The 16,325-nt window shown below is 37.3% G+C and overlaps 1 protein-coding gene across 6 annotated transcripts in view; it reads right to left on the bottom strand.

The window, feature by feature from the left end:
• CFAP74 (cilia and flagella associated protein 74) overlaps window positions 1-15,171 on the bottom strand; it is a 125,672-nt gene extending 110,501 nt beyond the window's left edge. For 5 of the 6 annotated variants that reach the window (XM_064525428.1, XM_064525427.1, XM_064525429.1 and 2 more), the window contains exons 1-10: window positions 14,253-14,697; window positions 13,576-13,715; window positions 12,530-12,680; window positions 11,410-11,497; window positions 9,879-10,025; window positions 5,571-5,744; window positions 4,918-5,028; window positions 3,474-3,576; window positions 2,850-3,004; window positions 717-927 (exon numbers count right to left, since the gene is read on the bottom strand). In XM_064525428.1, the coding sequence (XP_064381498.1) occupies window positions 717-927; window positions 2,850-3,004; window positions 3,474-3,576; window positions 4,918-5,028; window positions 5,571-5,744; window positions 9,879-10,025; window positions 11,410-11,497; window positions 12,530-12,653 (1,113 nt within the window). In that variant the 5' untranslated portion in view covers window positions 12,654-12,680; window positions 13,576-13,715; window positions 14,253-14,697. Of the gene's footprint in view, window positions 1-716; window positions 928-2,849; window positions 3,005-3,473; window positions 3,577-4,917; window positions 5,029-5,570; window positions 5,745-9,878; window positions 10,026-11,409; window positions 11,498-12,529; window positions 12,681-13,575; window positions 13,716-14,252; window positions 14,698-15,071 lie in introns of those variants that run through there. The other variant, XM_064525426.1, reaches the window with a different exon arrangement.
• Between the last annotated feature and the right edge of the window lie 1,154 nt (window positions 15,172-16,325).

The raw sequence follows: 16,325 nt of genomic DNA, 5'->3' as shown, positions 1-16,325 counted from the left end.
GAAGCATCTGTGTTAATTGTATGCTATAGGAGGCGAAAACCTAGCCTTCAGTTATGAGAATATTCACTGTGTACTTCTTGAAGTTTCTTGATCTATCAAATGATCACCAACGACTTTGTAAGTGGAAATAGGCATAGTACAATAAAGCAACAAATACTTTTTTCCTTAAAAAAATTTTTTTTAAATACCAAAAGATTGCAGGAAGCTACTAGTTTCACCAGGGGATTCAATTCATCCCACCTCCCACTCCCTAAGCCAGTACTTCCTGGAATATTGTAGAGATCAAAAAAACCCTGGAAGTATAGGGGACCTTATGTCTTGAGAGAACCACTGTCTCCTTTCTAATACAGTAGAAACATTTCTCACACAGACTATTCTGAACCCTTAGTCAGGGATGAAGGTGATCAAACATGAAATGCCTTTTTATCCCTGCTGTGATGTAGGTGTGTGAAAATCCACCTCTTCTCACAAACGCATTTTAATTTTTCTTAGTTTTAGCTGGACAATACCCTTATTCATAAAAGTGTCAACAATCAAGAAAAGGGAGATTAACAATCATAAACAGATCCAAATGAGAAGTTACTCACTCCCTGCTTGTTCTGTACTATCTGGTATTTGTTTGCAGCCTGTGCAATTCAAAGGAAAAAAAAGCCATTTTCTTGAGTCTTTGACAAAAAATAAATCTAAAGATGGTTTGTGCTTAGACCTTTGTTTACCTGTGGCATTGCTGCAGCTGAATGTTTGCAGGTCTTCTCAATATACTGCCATGTTTTCATTCTCCACAGTAAAGAATCCTCAAGTTTACCATCTCTCTTAACTGTCTTAGTACAGGATTGACTATTTTTCTGCTTGTGAAAATAAACATTTTCTTGCAAAATTCGAGCAACAATCTCAGTTCTTCTAGATTTTTGCTGTTCTCCAAAAGCTCTGTAATAAAATATTAGAAATATTACAGAAACTATGGCTGTGTACTAGTAAAATTATCAGATTACAGTTCCTTCTGAGCCTTTAAGCTAACTAGTAAGTCTTAAACCTTGGGTGCAGTAGTAATTTCTGTCAAGATGCCATGGAATTCAGAGGCATTATGTACAAAGGCATACTGTTACAGTGTTTTCAAAGATAAGGAGTTGATAAAGTATATCAGTCACCACTAGGGATTATTTTCCTAACCTATTAGACATCTAAAGGGAACTGCCTCTCTGAAATCCAGTGGTTTTAGTAAAGAAAGGAAGAATCATTAAAAGATAAGGACATAAGAACTAAGCTTAGGAGATACGAATTCAAAGCTATGCAAAGCCAAGTTTCCTGTGATGCACTGAGTAGATTAATCTCAGTTTTAATACTAGCACTTTACTACATAATTTTTGGAACAAATATTATTCACTGTAAAGATACCATTTAATATAGTCATTCACCTCAACTAATCTATATAAATGATTATTGACTAATAATGACAGCAAATATAGTATCATCTTTCTTATTTAAACACAGGCTACTGCATGTTGAAGTACTTCAATGACCTACTACAGCAGATAAACAGCATTTCCTTTACTATACATTTTTTTTTTGGGGGGGGGGAAATCACAGTACAGAGAAGTTACAAAATGTAGAAATGGTATATTGCCAGCACTATCTGCTGTAACTATAAGATCATCCTCCTTTCCTAAGACAAGTTATTCTCTCCATAATTCTGTTTACAGATATAGTTTATACAATTAAATCATAGGCTTTGATACTGAAGAGGGTTGTGGTTGTGTGTGTGTTTTTTTTTTTTTTTTTTAACATAATTCAGAAATATATATTCAGGCTGAAATATGCTCAGAGAAAACCAAGATCACCATGTTCATGGAAAAGGAGAAAGGCAAAAGCCCTTAGAAAAATATCTGAGCAGGTCTTCAGCAGACTAGTAGAACGGCAGTTGAAATTAGGAAAGACCTGCTGTGAGAAACATACAATCATGTCACTGCTAATGTTAAGACTAACAAAACATATAATTTCTCCTATGCGTGCAATGGGAAAGAGTAAAAAGGAGAAAGGAAACAAGAGCAAAAAGGGCAAAGGATTAAACTTAAAGCAAGCAGTAAGATTTCCACAAATCCATATGGATTATTTTATTAACAAGATTTAAAAGATCACTGATAGCAGAAGTGGTGTTTTTTCCAGCTGTGAAGACAAGCTTTATTTATCAAAACTTAAACCTTTACTTATTAAATCCCTAACATTTGCTACAGATTACTGCCCTTGTAGCAGAGGCAGCATGCAGAAATTCATACCTCAGTCACTCTCAATCAGTTTGGTATCTTAGCTCAAATTCATCTCCATAAGTGGTAAAAAATAAATAAATCAGACTTTGCACTGTAGTAAATGAGACACAGACACATATTCCTGGCAATTTTGCTACAAAGCAGAATAGTAATTTTGATCAAAAAAGCAGGGAGGAGACCTTGTGCGTCTGATCTTATTACAGGGCAATCTTCCAGAGATGTTCTGTAGAAGTCCTAAGAAAACTATCTAATACAGACAGCGTTCAGGAAATGCATAATTACAGGTACTTCAGGTGTCCGATTTAGTTCACTGAATTACCCTCCTGGAATAGTCTATCCTCTTTGCACTGACCACAAGAGAACATGGGCTCTAACTTCTGTTCTCTCAATAATATCTAAGCTAGAAGTTCAAGTCACTTAAAGCAGATTGTACAAATATTACACACAAAGAATATAAGAATGAATTCATTCCACTCAGATAGCATCACAGATGTTAAGTTTTCACAATCTGAGTAAGAGATCCAACATATTCCTGCATAAGCATCACTAAGCAGCTGAGAGTTCCATATAGAAATGAATACTTACTGTTTCTCTTTTTCATGCTCCAGCAGTCGTTTATGGAGAAAAATTTCCTTGGCAACATTGCCTCCTTCTGCTAGAACAGCTTCCCTCATTTTCATCTCTTTTTTTGCCTCAGAGGCCCTTGCTTTTTGCCCTACCTGGAGGGTTCGGAGATTTTCCTACAAAGCCACACAAACCACAGTTACATCTGATTCACTTGCAAAATAAACAACAGAAAATCTGGGTTTGGCTCCCCTATCTACATACAAATTTGTGATGGATTTCTCTGAAGTAGAACTTACTGTTTTCAATATATACAGTAGTCAAGTAATCTGCCAGTAGACACTGTGCACTGGAGATGCAGAGTATCACTTATTTGTAATATGCATTACTTTAAAGAGCTATCCTACTAGAACAGCTAGATTGCTCACAGAATAAACTCCATGAATAGAAATGTCAAATCTGCCCTTACAAGTCTAACACTGTCATTCCTGCAGTTAAATGCTCTCCAGTTTCAAAAGAGATTCGGTCAGTGATAAGACAGCATCACACAATAATTCTGCAATGAAAACTGAAATCACTTTCACTAAACCTATCAGTCTATAGAGTCAATTTCTTCACTCCTGGTCTAATCTGCAGCAGCAGTACCCTATTGGAAGTTATGCTGTTTTTCAGGGAAAGCACAGCTTGCATCTTTCTTTCCATATGCTCCCGAGTCTTCATTTCTTCTTCTGCATTTTTCTCATGAATTCTGTAAGTAGAATAAAATTCTTCAGGCTTATATCCTGGGAAGCTTTTAGTATTAGAACATTTAACCTGACAAACAGTAATTGTCAGTGTCACCCAACATTCTTACCGTAAGTCTCTGTGTTTACTACAATACTGGATCTGGAAAAAGTAGAACAGTTGGAAGAGTCTTCTATATACAGTACCAGTCAAGTTATAAGTGCCAAAAGCCTCTCAACTAGTTTGCTCAACAACATATTTTTTTATACTTTGAATAAGAAGAATGTGTGTGCCACATTATGACATATGTCTAGTTACTAAAATAAAGTGAATTCAGGTGCTGCTCATATAACCAATACCTAAACAATTACACAGTGAGTCTTATACAAGCCAACCACTTGTACCCTCACTAAAAAAAACCCTAGAAACCCTAAAAATTAGAAATGTCAGCCTGAATCAAGCCTGACAGTATCCCAGGTAATTAAATTAACAGTAAACTGGAAAAAAAATAGTAAGATCTATATATTTGATATATTATTCAGCAAGAAAGATCAGTTTGGTTGATTTTGTTTTACTTGATTACTGTAAGCTTGTACATGCTGTCTAGGGAAAAGTAAGATATCTAATATACAAACACTCCAATTATTCCAATCACTTTTTCAATTAAGTAAGTCCTAGTCCTACTATACAGGTAAAAGTAAGTAACAAGTTTTCAGTTTCTTCAGTAGCAAAAAAATTTAACATCACAGTAATTAAATAAACATAAGCCTATATAGAAAACATTTAATTTCCCATTCACCACAACACAGCAGGAGCACAGAGAAATGCACTATGAACTAATTCTACTAGACAATAAGAAAGCTATTTTACCAAATTTTGGAGGGAATATAGAAAGGCAGAATGCAAGTTTCAAACCTGGAATTTAGTTATACCACTTCAGTTAACACCACATACACTTATACTGCACATATTTTAAATTACATATGTAAAAATGTTTCGAACCATTATTGATGCCTGTAATTGGCCAGAACTCTTTGCATCACATCAAAAGGGCAGTCACTTCAGCTACAGGAAATCTGCAGAGCATTTTGCACAGACTTACTGTCCTAATCTCAGAAAGGTAGATGCCAACTACTGAATTAGTCACGCTACTCTGCAAAGCCAGTGGATTTTCTTGCAGGCCTTTTCTCAGGTCCTTTCGCACTAGCTAAGATTTCAAGACTTCACAGTGCTGGCAGCATGGCTGAAGATTTGCAAGTGTAACAGAGGATGAATCCAGCAGAAAAGCAATTACTCTTAGACTAAAGGATACTCTATCACATGCCACAGAATGCACGATGACAGAAGAAAAGGAATTAATTCTAACCTTGTCATTGTTTTTCTCAGGAAGTGGACTGCTTTTCTATGGTTCCTTTGAATATCTTCAAGCATTTCTTTATGCTTTTCTTCATATTCTTTCTGGGCTTCCTCTTCTTTGCTACAAAACACATGCGAACAAAGAGCTGCAGTAATGAAACCTTGAATCCATGATCTAAGGCACACCAGGGATGGGACTGGTGTTATTTGTATGTCCTGAAACAGAGACATTAGTCTGTTTTCTCTCTTCTGAAAAACTCTCATTTTCACAAAATCTATACAAAACTGATAAACTGGAATCCTCTTGCCCTCCAACAAATTTGAATGAACTTGATCATAGGTTTAGAAGTTCCTGGGGCCAACAGTAATGCAGATGTATGCAGTTCATCTGATCCAATAACCTTCATTGCCTTAGTCAGAAAGCATACACACAGTTTTTGTCTATAACAAGCTTATTTTCATAGGTCAGAAGTCTTATCTGCAGGACTGCAGGCAAATCTTATTTTAATTCCATTTCCTCATAAAAATATTCCAGAGCCAACAACTACCTCAAAAACACAAAGCCTCTAGTGTCCTTTGAATTAGCTAATCTTCTCAACAACCAAAATAATGAGTTAGATAAAAATAATGCAGGCAAAGGAAGCAGACTAAATAGGTGCTTACTTTTCTCTAGCCTGTTGATTTTGTTCTGCTTGCAGAGCTGCTATTTTTTCCCTCCAAATCCGCAATTCTGCTCGTTTTTGGTATTGGATCTCTAGCTCCTCTTCATCTTTTTCAAGTTGCTCACGGAAGCTTTCAGATTTTCCCTGCTCAGTTTCTATTTGACACACCTCATACCTTTAAAATAAAACATGAGCTGTTTTCACTAAAAGTCTGATGTTCTTTCATTTACTTAAGGTTATTGAGTAGGTAAGGCTCCAAAGTGAAAATGAAAATCCAGTAACATTTTATTTTTCAAATTATGTTTTAAATCTTATCTCTGCTACTTGCACAGAATTTGTACCTTCCAGTCAAACTATTTCTCATCTCTAATATATATCTAATAATCTGATTTTAAAGACATCAAAAATATTTGTATTCATGCTCTTCTTTTTTCCTCAAATTCTTATTTATTGAATATAAAAAAAGTGCTCTCTCTTTTGGATACTGAAACTTCTTAATTTCTCTCTGAGACTGCAGTGACAGGCCTTTGGTTTTTACTCTTCTGTTTTGCAGAAGCAATTTAGATATGATAGGGATATGTATAGATAGTTTAATACATTTATCACTAATCACACAATAAATGTGTCAAATAAACATTTTACAGCTATTATGCAACACTGCAGCAAAATGCACTGTATTCTGATTAGTCACTTGGATAAAAATGTCTGTAAGCTCCTGCATGTGCTCCCTTTCTGATGTGGTGGCATTAGTAGTTGTACCTCTGGCTCAAAAGTGTAAACAGGCTTTTCTGCTGCCTTCTGAAAAAGACAGTTTCATTCTGTCTCATAAAAATGAGTAATTTAATCTGTGTGTGCGTGGGGGGGAACAGTTAAAAGCAGCAATATTAACTTAGCATAACAATAAATTACAACTAAAACTTCTCCATAATTCTTAATTTAAATATTTTCCCTCATGTAATTTAACTACTAAAACTTGTAAGTTAGAAGTATTTATGCTTATTCAGTAATCAGTATTATTTTCTACTTAAAATGAGACTTGTTTAAATCTACAATTTGTGCACAACTCCAAATAAATCAAAGCTTCATTTGTGTGCAAAACTAACTCAGGAGCTGAACCACAACAACCAGTTTAATTTCCTAAACTGTGACCTGTCCAGGCCAAAAATTGCTCTCAAGATCCCTTGCTTTACAGAAAGCTCTGCGACCTTAAATTACATATTTTAGTACTTGCATGCAGCTTCTGTAGCAATTAATTTCTGAACAGGAAGAACAAGTATCCATTAAATGGCACATGAACAGAAAACTACAGTAAAGATCACCTGCCACCACAGTCTCTCATTCTCTCACTTACATACTTTCTTTCAGTGTCAAAGCAATTTTTGACTCAAGGTCCTTCTTATTCTCCAGTTCAGTGCACAGTTGCCTGCGCACTGCCTGCAAGTGGAAGAGGGCTGCACTTACATTAGAGAGAAATAATCAGAAAGAAATTGGAATTAATGAATTTTAAAACATTGTGAGGGGACCCTAAATAAAATCAGCAACAACAAAAAGAAAGTCTTGCAGCTGAGATTGTTTCAGAATTCCACTTACTTATATTTATTTCATGTCTTTTAGTTAATCCTCTAAATCTCTATTCTTTCCTCAAAAGCAGCGTTCTTTCAACTATTACATATTGATTGAAATTACAGAGAAACATATATTTCAAAAGCACTGGCCAGCAGTTTAAAATGACTCTTCATTTCTCAAGCTGATAAAAGTAAAATCAGTCCAAGTTCTCTCCATTTGTCTAGACTTATTTTCATTAATAATACTACTTTTAAAATGGCATTATGGTTCTCCCTGTATTTTGGCTATGGTGGAACTTAAGCAAAACAGTTGTTTCTTTTCCTTGGGCTTGTTTACTTAAGAAAACTAGTGCACAATACACTACAGTATCCATGGACAATGAACTGACTCTATCGAACATTGTAACTCCCTTTCTGGGAAAGAAAATTGGAAAAGCATCTTTACCTGAGTTATTACTTTAACTATGTAATGTTTGGATTAGGTATCAATAACGTTAATGGTAGCTAGTATTTTCATTACTGTTTAAAACATTCTGTATTTGAGCCGCATAAGCCAAAAATGTGTTAACAGATCTTCTTATTAATTTGCTAAATGATGTAACAGATTATTCTGGGAATTGCTATTTTTCTGCATATCTAGACATCATAATTTGACCTGTCACAAGTATAAAAACTTTTACAGTGCTTTTCTGTCTTTGTTAATTTTTACTGAGATTGTCTCTTTGAGGTCCTAAAAGATGTACCACTGGAGTCCCATCAGTATTCATCATTTTTGTTTAATCATTCAACTCATTATTTTAATTTTTATTTTTAATCAGCCATTCCACTTTGCCAATTAATCTACCTTTATTATTCTATCATTGACTGATATACTAACTTGAAGATTAATACAGATCATAAAAATGCAGCTGCAAAGTTTGTTCACAACACGCTGGATCTTGGTACGCAAGCCACCCACTTCCTTCTACTTGAACAAATGTGAAGAGTACAGTAAATTGCCTCCCGCTGTACAGCAGAAGTGTTTCAGAACAGCTCCTATATGCAGAACTACTCCCAAAACACATGCATGCATTTCTCAACATAAAACCAAACAATAAAAAGGCACATATAAGTAGAATTCCTGTTCATAACTGTTATCACAGCAGCAAATCTATGACCTCTAAAATTACCATAGCATACTTCAATGTCAGTTGATGATATCGAATAAGGGTGATTAAGCAACTGATAAACAGAAACACAATTGACAGTAGTGGCCTAGGCTGATCTAATGACCTGCTGTTTTTAGATCCTTCTTTAAAATACATGCCCATTTCCCATCCATTCCTAAGTCTCCACCTCTTTCTGCATTCTTATTTACCTAACAGAATATCACCTCTAGACCAGGAAGCATAGAGATGATTCCCAAGCTAATGGATTGTTCTTTTTTTATTTCAAGAGGAAGAACGATTGCTGACTAAGTCACCTGAAAAGCAACTGCAATATTAGCATGCACCAACATGGGAGTGAATGCAGTGCTCTACTTACCAGCTGAAAGCACATACCCTTGTGCCAGAACAGCCCTCCAAGCTAATGCGGTTTTACCTTTTACCCCAAGAATGGCAATGGCTTTCATCACTGACCTATTAACATCTTGACTATGTGCTTTAAAAAAAAAAAACCCCCAAAACCCCCCAAAAAACCCCGACCCCCCCAACCCCCCCCCCCAAAAAAAAACCAACCCCCCCCCCCCCAGAACTATCAGCTGTGTTCAGGAATATGAAGAGGTGAAAACAGCAAAGTCTATCTCATTAACTACACACAGATAAACATAGAGGATGAGAGTGATCTTTGATACTCTACCTACATATCGCCAACCTCCCTCTCTTTCTCTGTTTCAGTCTACATACTCCAGCTGCTTTGCTAGCATTTTGATCTGGCAGCTGACAGGTACTGAGCTTGTCTCTGAAACAGGCAAACAGCTTATCTACATTTTGTAAGTCCTCTACCTCTTTCATGAAACTTTTCCTTTTCAGGGTAAAATTTACAGCTGGTATTCCCTCAATCCTCTCCCTCCCCAACTGTCTCTTTTAAGATCCTATTATGAATTTCTTCAGAAGCAACTGTTAACTTCAAAGTATTTTCTCCAAGAAAATGGAAGAATATTAGTTTATTCTGACTTCACCCAGAGTTCTGATATTATATAAAATGATGACGACATTAATAAAATTGTTTTACATTAGTCTTCCTCAGATGTGTTTGCCGCTAATGAAAGTCTTTTTGGCCTTGACACAGCAAAACACTTATAGCAGGTGTTTACCTTAAAGTATGTAACTCCACTAACTCCAGTGTAACATTTCTATCACAGCTAAGAGCATTTTTACAATGAAGTTTCCACTTCATGCTTTCAACTGACTGTTGGGCCAGCAGGATTGTGCAGACTTAACTGAAACGAATTAGCAGCCAATTCTCCCAAACCAAACATCTCTTCTTGAACATTCATTATTATTAGAGTTTCATTTTTTCAAATATTTAATTCATTTTACCCTCTATTTTTAATTCTTTAAAAAGGTTCTGAAATTTGAATACATCCCCATGAACAAGGGTTTAAGAGTTTTTGTCAGACAGCTTTCATGAAAAATTTATATAAACTATATAAACTATATTTTTATATAAAAATTTTTATAAAATAATATTTACACAGGTACAGTATCCCAATATTTGATGGTGCATTTATGCTGATGGTTTATGTATGCTTAAACGCTAACCTGTTTTTTTGTACCACATGTTTCTTCTCTTTGGCTATGTCATTCAGCTGTTTTAGGTTCCTGCATAGGGTTAATATGTGAATTCTATCTGCATATTTCACAGGCAGAATATTATTAATGTTGTCCAAATAGTGTTCCAAACTTTTCCTTTGAATCGAAACACACAATTAATAATGAAAACAGGACTTAGAAGTTCAGAAGATACATGAAGTCTGTACATTGCACTTGCAGATTGTTCCATTCTTTTTCTAGCAATACTGTAACAAATATGGTGACCATAAATGAGGAAAAAAAGAAGGTGACTGTACAAAAGCACATTTAAGCCAAGACGATCAGACTTGGATATCTGATGTTGAGCGTTTACACCCATGTTTAGGGCATTAAGTATATTTCTTTGTTTTGAATTACCTGTGGCTCCTCTTGCTTACACCCAGGGTTTGCAAATTCTAGTTTTCCTGAACAATAGTTTAAAACTTTAAAAGGAATATTCTAAACTAATTCAAAACACTTTATACACAGTTGATCAAACAGTCTGTGGGGCAAGTTAGTCTCTCTTGTCATTCTAGTCTATTTAAATACACAGAAAGAATATGCCTTTTTTTTAAAAAAAATCATTTTGGTGTATTTTGAGTTTATCTGTTGATAACAGAGACACTGTCAACATTCACTGACAGCAGGCATACTTGCCATGCAACTGCCCACATATATATATTAATAAACTTTGTTTTGTTTTTTTCATCACTCCTTGTCTCACTGTGCCAGGTAAATCCAGGGCAGAGATAAACAGTTTTGTCAAAGTAGGCAGAACTGGGCTTTGATCTTTCTGAAGTCAGCAGCAACCACTTAAGACCACATTCAACTCGCCAAACTCCTTTTTCTGTGTGACCTTTGTTACATGTAAGGTCACATGTATTTCTCCAGGAATAGAGCTGCTGTACCACCTACTCATAAAAACAAAGTAGTACTGAACTATCATTACGCTGGTTCTGTGCTGACTGACTTTACATGGGGGTATTAAATTCTTTTTATTCAAAAACTGCAGTCCAACCCTGATATTCCTTAACAGGCCAACTTCCCTTTTTCATTAACTCCCCATGTTCTACAAGTAGAGAGGGAAAGGAACACAACACAACATAGTACTACAAAGAGCAGGCTGCATTTTAGCAGCAGTACAAATGTGTTAGTGCAGCACTACCCAGGCTAATAAACTGTCTTTCAAGGAGAGCTAATTAGACCATGTTAATCTGATACAACCACTGTGTTATGTGCACATACCTCCAATGGCTTCATATTAAAGTGGGGGCCCAGAGTCTGTATTTTACTCTGATGTAAATTGTTGTTTTAACAGTTTTAAGCAATTTTGTTTATTTTTAAATGGAAAGGCCAAATATCACTATGACTAATTTGCCAAAAAAACCCTCAAACAACCCCCCAAAATGGAAGCTGAATTAATTAAACCTTCTCTTGAAAAGGTCAATTAACATTATCAAAGAAATTACTGTTAGAACTGATAACAAATTAAGTTATTTACATGCTATAATCAGACTTATCTCCAACTCCTTCAGAAAGGTCCTTGTTTCCCATCTTGCCACCATCACCTGACTCTTGAAGTTTGTGTTCTAACAGAAATTAAAGCAAAACAACAGCTTAAAGACAGTTTGGGCATGAAAATGCAAACTCTTGTATACTTGCTGTCAAGTCAGAACATGAGAATCAAAGATGACATTTTAGAAGCTTTACTGCTGTGTATATTAAAAAAAGCTTCATGTCACACACAGGAGTGCAACTGTACACCTGCAAAACAAAACAGAAATATGTACTCTGCCTTCACTGTAGGGCTGTCACCAACGATGATACCACCAACATACATGCCAAAGGAAGGAGGTTAATATTAGCCAAATGCCATATAATGTGCATGGCATGGTTCATGGACAGGTTATGGTGGACAGTCTACTCAAGTCTTATACTCACTTATCCTGCTCTACATGCATCTATGTATTTTTCATTCCTCAGGCTTGCTGCAATAATAGAGTCCATTTTTATTAAACATATATGGGATCAACAAAATGACAATGAAAAAAAAGTTTAGGCTATTTTAACTTAATGGTCAGTAGTCAGCACTACATGATACACAGAAACAGTAATTTGTAATATGGTAGTTATGTTGTCTCACATAACCTATTTCAATATAATTTTGGATACAATTAGAGAAATCAGTTGTCTACCAACAGGTATCAATTGCCATTTACGATGCTTTAGGGAACACAACAACTTCAGAGTTGGATCTGTGGAAGACCTATGCCTTTCTGGAGCTAAATGCGAGACTCTGAAGCACCTCAAGTGGCACCAGGGGCTAATGTACAACTAAATGAATCAAGCCCACACAGTCATATATTAATTTTTACTGTAACGCTGAAATTAAAAAGCCTTACAGAAGTAGAAAGTATGGAATTTACAGCTAGAGAAATAATGGGTTAAATTTGAATAAGTTACACCTGCTGCAGTATAACTCTAGAGAATATCTTACGCAAATCATTACGTTTACTTGGAGTATCATTCGACCCTAGAAGTGTACCGTTCCCATCTACTAAATTAGTAGACCTATTAAAGATAGCTTTCTGTAAGTTATCAAAATGGTTCATCATGTTCACCTTCATGGTGGTCTTTCACATTAGAGAACTGACCAGCTTTGTCTTCTTTTTCTTCCTGTTCCAGAAATGGTAAAAGAATTTTCTGCTCTTCTTCACTACTATCACTGAACTCGTCATCTTCCATATCGATGGTTCTTTTAAAACAATCAAGCTATCAAACAGAAGAGTGCATGTTTTACACAAAGCAAAAGTGCTGACTATAATTTGAGATGCAGTAAGTATTTATTAAATGATATTACTCCATGTGAAATAACTGGATACAATTGCACACCTTTGTACAAGTCACACAGTTGGAGTATCAGTTTTAATTAATCTCTGATACAGAAGAAAGGACATTTTCAAAGAATTTGTTATAATAATCAGTTCTGTAATAAAAGACCTCTTCCAAATGTGTTTTATCTACTTGGACAACCACTTTACCCCCCAAAAAAGGGAATGACTTAACAGACACTATTGACTCTTGCTCCTTTTGCAGTTCTTCCTTGTTAAAGTAAATTCTTCACAAATTTTGATGCAATTTACCAGAATTCAGTAAATGCTATGTGTCATCTAGAATGACTTATTACCACATGGTTGATCATTTCACCAAGACCTTACTCATGTAGAGACTTGTACATATGATTAGTTTTACATCCAAAGCAAGGCCACTGACTCCTGTATTTATGCAAATCCTTTTGCAGAACTCAGATAAGCATAAACTAGGAATGTATCTATTTTTCCAAGTTAAGGAACAGAAAGGGTATGCTATAGAATTTAAAGCATGGGATACGTTTGAGAAGAAGTGCTAAAAGCCACTTTAAAGCCAAAACAGAATTCCTACACAGGGTTACAGTTGATTTAAAAATACACTTTTATTTAAAGGCACAAAGTTAAGACAGACAACGTGCCATGAAACAAGTTGGGCTAAGTAGGACAAAGAAAGAACAACTTCTTCAGTAGCTATTCCAGGTAAATATGGGTTCAGATGCACATAACCCACAGTCTGTAATCAGGATCCTCAAAGGTATTTAGACACTTGATAAGCAGGCAGTTAGGTAGCAACACACCTTTGAAAATCTGGGTCCAGATCAATATAGCCTTTCATGCTGGAATGAATACAGCCCAGCAAGACATGATGTCCCCTTTCCCCAGATTCCTCAGAGCTCTTCTTTATCTTGTAGCTCAAAAGCATAGCAGCCTCTCCAAGCTGCATATTTTGATGAACAGAAAGAAGCGTATTTTCCAAAGAAACACAATTATACATGTGGAAATGATATTAAATGAACAAAAAGGCAGTGGAAAAATTCTTAATAGCTTTGATGAATGCTGAATTGGGAGCTTATTTAGCAGCTACAAGGTGTTATTTCAAACAGTTTCAGAAACAGAAACCAAATAATATTTAATGGGAAATAACATGCGGAAAGAAATTTGGAAACAATATCTACACTGCTTTATTTTACAATCAAGAACATAATCAGCAGCTTTTAGATTCTGTGTAGGAATGGTAACAAAATCTTCTTTACTAATATACTCATGACCAAGAGTCACTGTCATCTCTTAGACATCTGCTTTGGGGGGGGCTGGGGCAAATCACACCACCACAAAAAAAAGAAAACAAAAAACCCAAACAAACAAACAAAAAACCCCCCCCACAACCCACACAGTGTCGAGAAACTATTCTTTTGCCATAAAATATTTTCTTTTGCTGTACCAAAGTCATTTGCAAAACAAAGCCTTTGGTTACCTGACAGAACAAAAGTTTCCTGCAACATTTATGTTACCCAGAAGTCTTCTTAGACGCCATGAAGAATTTACTCCAAAATCTTCACTGTTTGTGAGGTACTGCTATAAGAACTACAGTACATATTGAATTTCAGCAATGCACAAGAAACAGGAACAAATGCAATAACTAATTATTTGCACTTTTACATGAATACCTCAGAGGTAAAAGTATTAGAATTATTTGTAAGAAAAAAAAAAAAAATCACAAGCCAGACTTGTGATTCTGAAACTGAAGCGAAGGGCTTCCATACTTACAAGATTCACACTACAGAACGTTCACACTGCATCTCAACACTGAATTGTCAAAACATTATCGTGACATTGGATTCATGTCATACCTCAGCGACACCACACAGAACAAAAAGGCACGCTTGTACAACCGCCCTCTAACTGCTGTAAATCTGCCCCAGGGCCGGCAGTGGGACTGCGACAAAACCTCCTGCACTGGAGCACGTCTCTGGTAACAGAGGCTCAAGGGTCAGCCTACGGGTCGAAACAAGGCCGCACACGGGGGCCACCCGAAGCGATCCGCAGCGCCCTCCGAGCCCGCCTCCTCCGGCGGCGGCAACGGCTCACAGCGCCCTACAGCACGGCACGGTACGGCCGCCCGCGCGGGGCCAAGGCCAGCCGGCCCCACCGAAACGGCGCGATGCGGTCAGGGCAGCCACGGCACTTCCCAACCGCGGAGGCCTAGCACCACGCCCGCGTCCCAACAGGGTAGGGCAAAGCGGCGAAACCGCTCGCCGGGAAGAAGCACGCCGCTCCCGCAACCCCCTCCCACCTTCCAGCACGCGGAGAAGGGCTCAGCTCGGCACTCACGCCACGCCACGCCACGCCACGCCACGCCACGCCACGCCACGCCACGCCACGCCACGCCACGCCACGCCACGCCGCCGCCTACCTCCAGGGCAGCAGCCGGCGTCCGTTGGAGCCGCTGCCACGGCAACGGAGCGAACCACGGTTAGAACGCGGCAGGGGAGCCGGGGGCAGCTGCTCCGCGCTGCTGCCCGACTCCTGCTCGAGCCGTGGCTCGGCAGCCCGCTGTGTGTACCGCCGAGCCTTCTGCAGAAGCTAAAGAAGCTGGTGAAGGAGTCCTGTGCTTCTCATGCGGCTCACCGTACTCCCCCCCCGCCCCGTGAGGTGGTCTGTGCCGGCGTGCTCGGGAGGGCGGCGCCGCGGGGTTCCGCTACACCATACTGTGGACGGAGAGCTGTGTGCGTACAGTGCCGTACAGTGACGAATACCAAATAAATTTATCATAAGCAAATTCTTAGTTCTAAACTTGCACTCTTATAAACAACCCAGAATTACAAGATGTAGGCCAGGTATTCATAGGTTTATTCAGGCCGATGAATTACAAAGATTTGAATCGGCTGAGCAGCTGATCAAGTTTTTTTCTAGCTTGACAATTACTGTATTTTTAGAAGTGTAGGTTAAAATGTGAGCTCCTATGAAACACCAGCTCTTTCCCTTTTTGATTGAAAATTTTTATAATAAGTTTTTGTGAGCTTTTAACCCTATCTGTAATAGATGTGTGTATATATGTACGCACACAAAATGAAGACTGATACTTTTAAAAATACAATGGCATTAATACTTTAATTGAATTAAGATGGATAATTACACAGAGGGGAGTACTCATGCCGTCTGTGTTAGGCTTCTAACACAGGTGATTTCAGTCACCTGAAATCCAAGAGAATCAGATTTTTAGAGAGGTTGTTGGTATCTCTGTTTCTCATATTGTATTGAACTTAAAATTTTATTCTTTGATTCTCACATAGGCAGAATGCCCACAACAGAGAATATGAGTATTCTCATTAATATCCCTTTTATTACAAAATAAGTAAAAATATAAGACTCGGAATCTAATGCAAAACATGTCTGAAGTGTGCATGGTCTTTTGCCTTATCAGCACATAAAGTAGACAGTTCATTGTTGCATAACTTACACCAAAACCTATATGATTATTATACTTGCTTCTGAATTTGGACCTGCTTGTGCCTGGTATTACTGTTCTGTGGGTCTTGTATGAGCA

Source organism: Dromaius novaehollandiae, chromosome 24 (assembly GCF_036370855.1).
Source record: "Dromaius novaehollandiae isolate bDroNov1 chromosome 24, bDroNov1.hap1, whole genome shotgun sequence".
Lineage (NCBI taxonomy): Eukaryota > Metazoa > Chordata > Aves > Casuariiformes > Dromaiidae > Dromaius > Dromaius novaehollandiae.
Note: the sequence above shows the minus strand (reverse complement) of the source record. Positions and strands in the feature narration are given on the sequence as shown.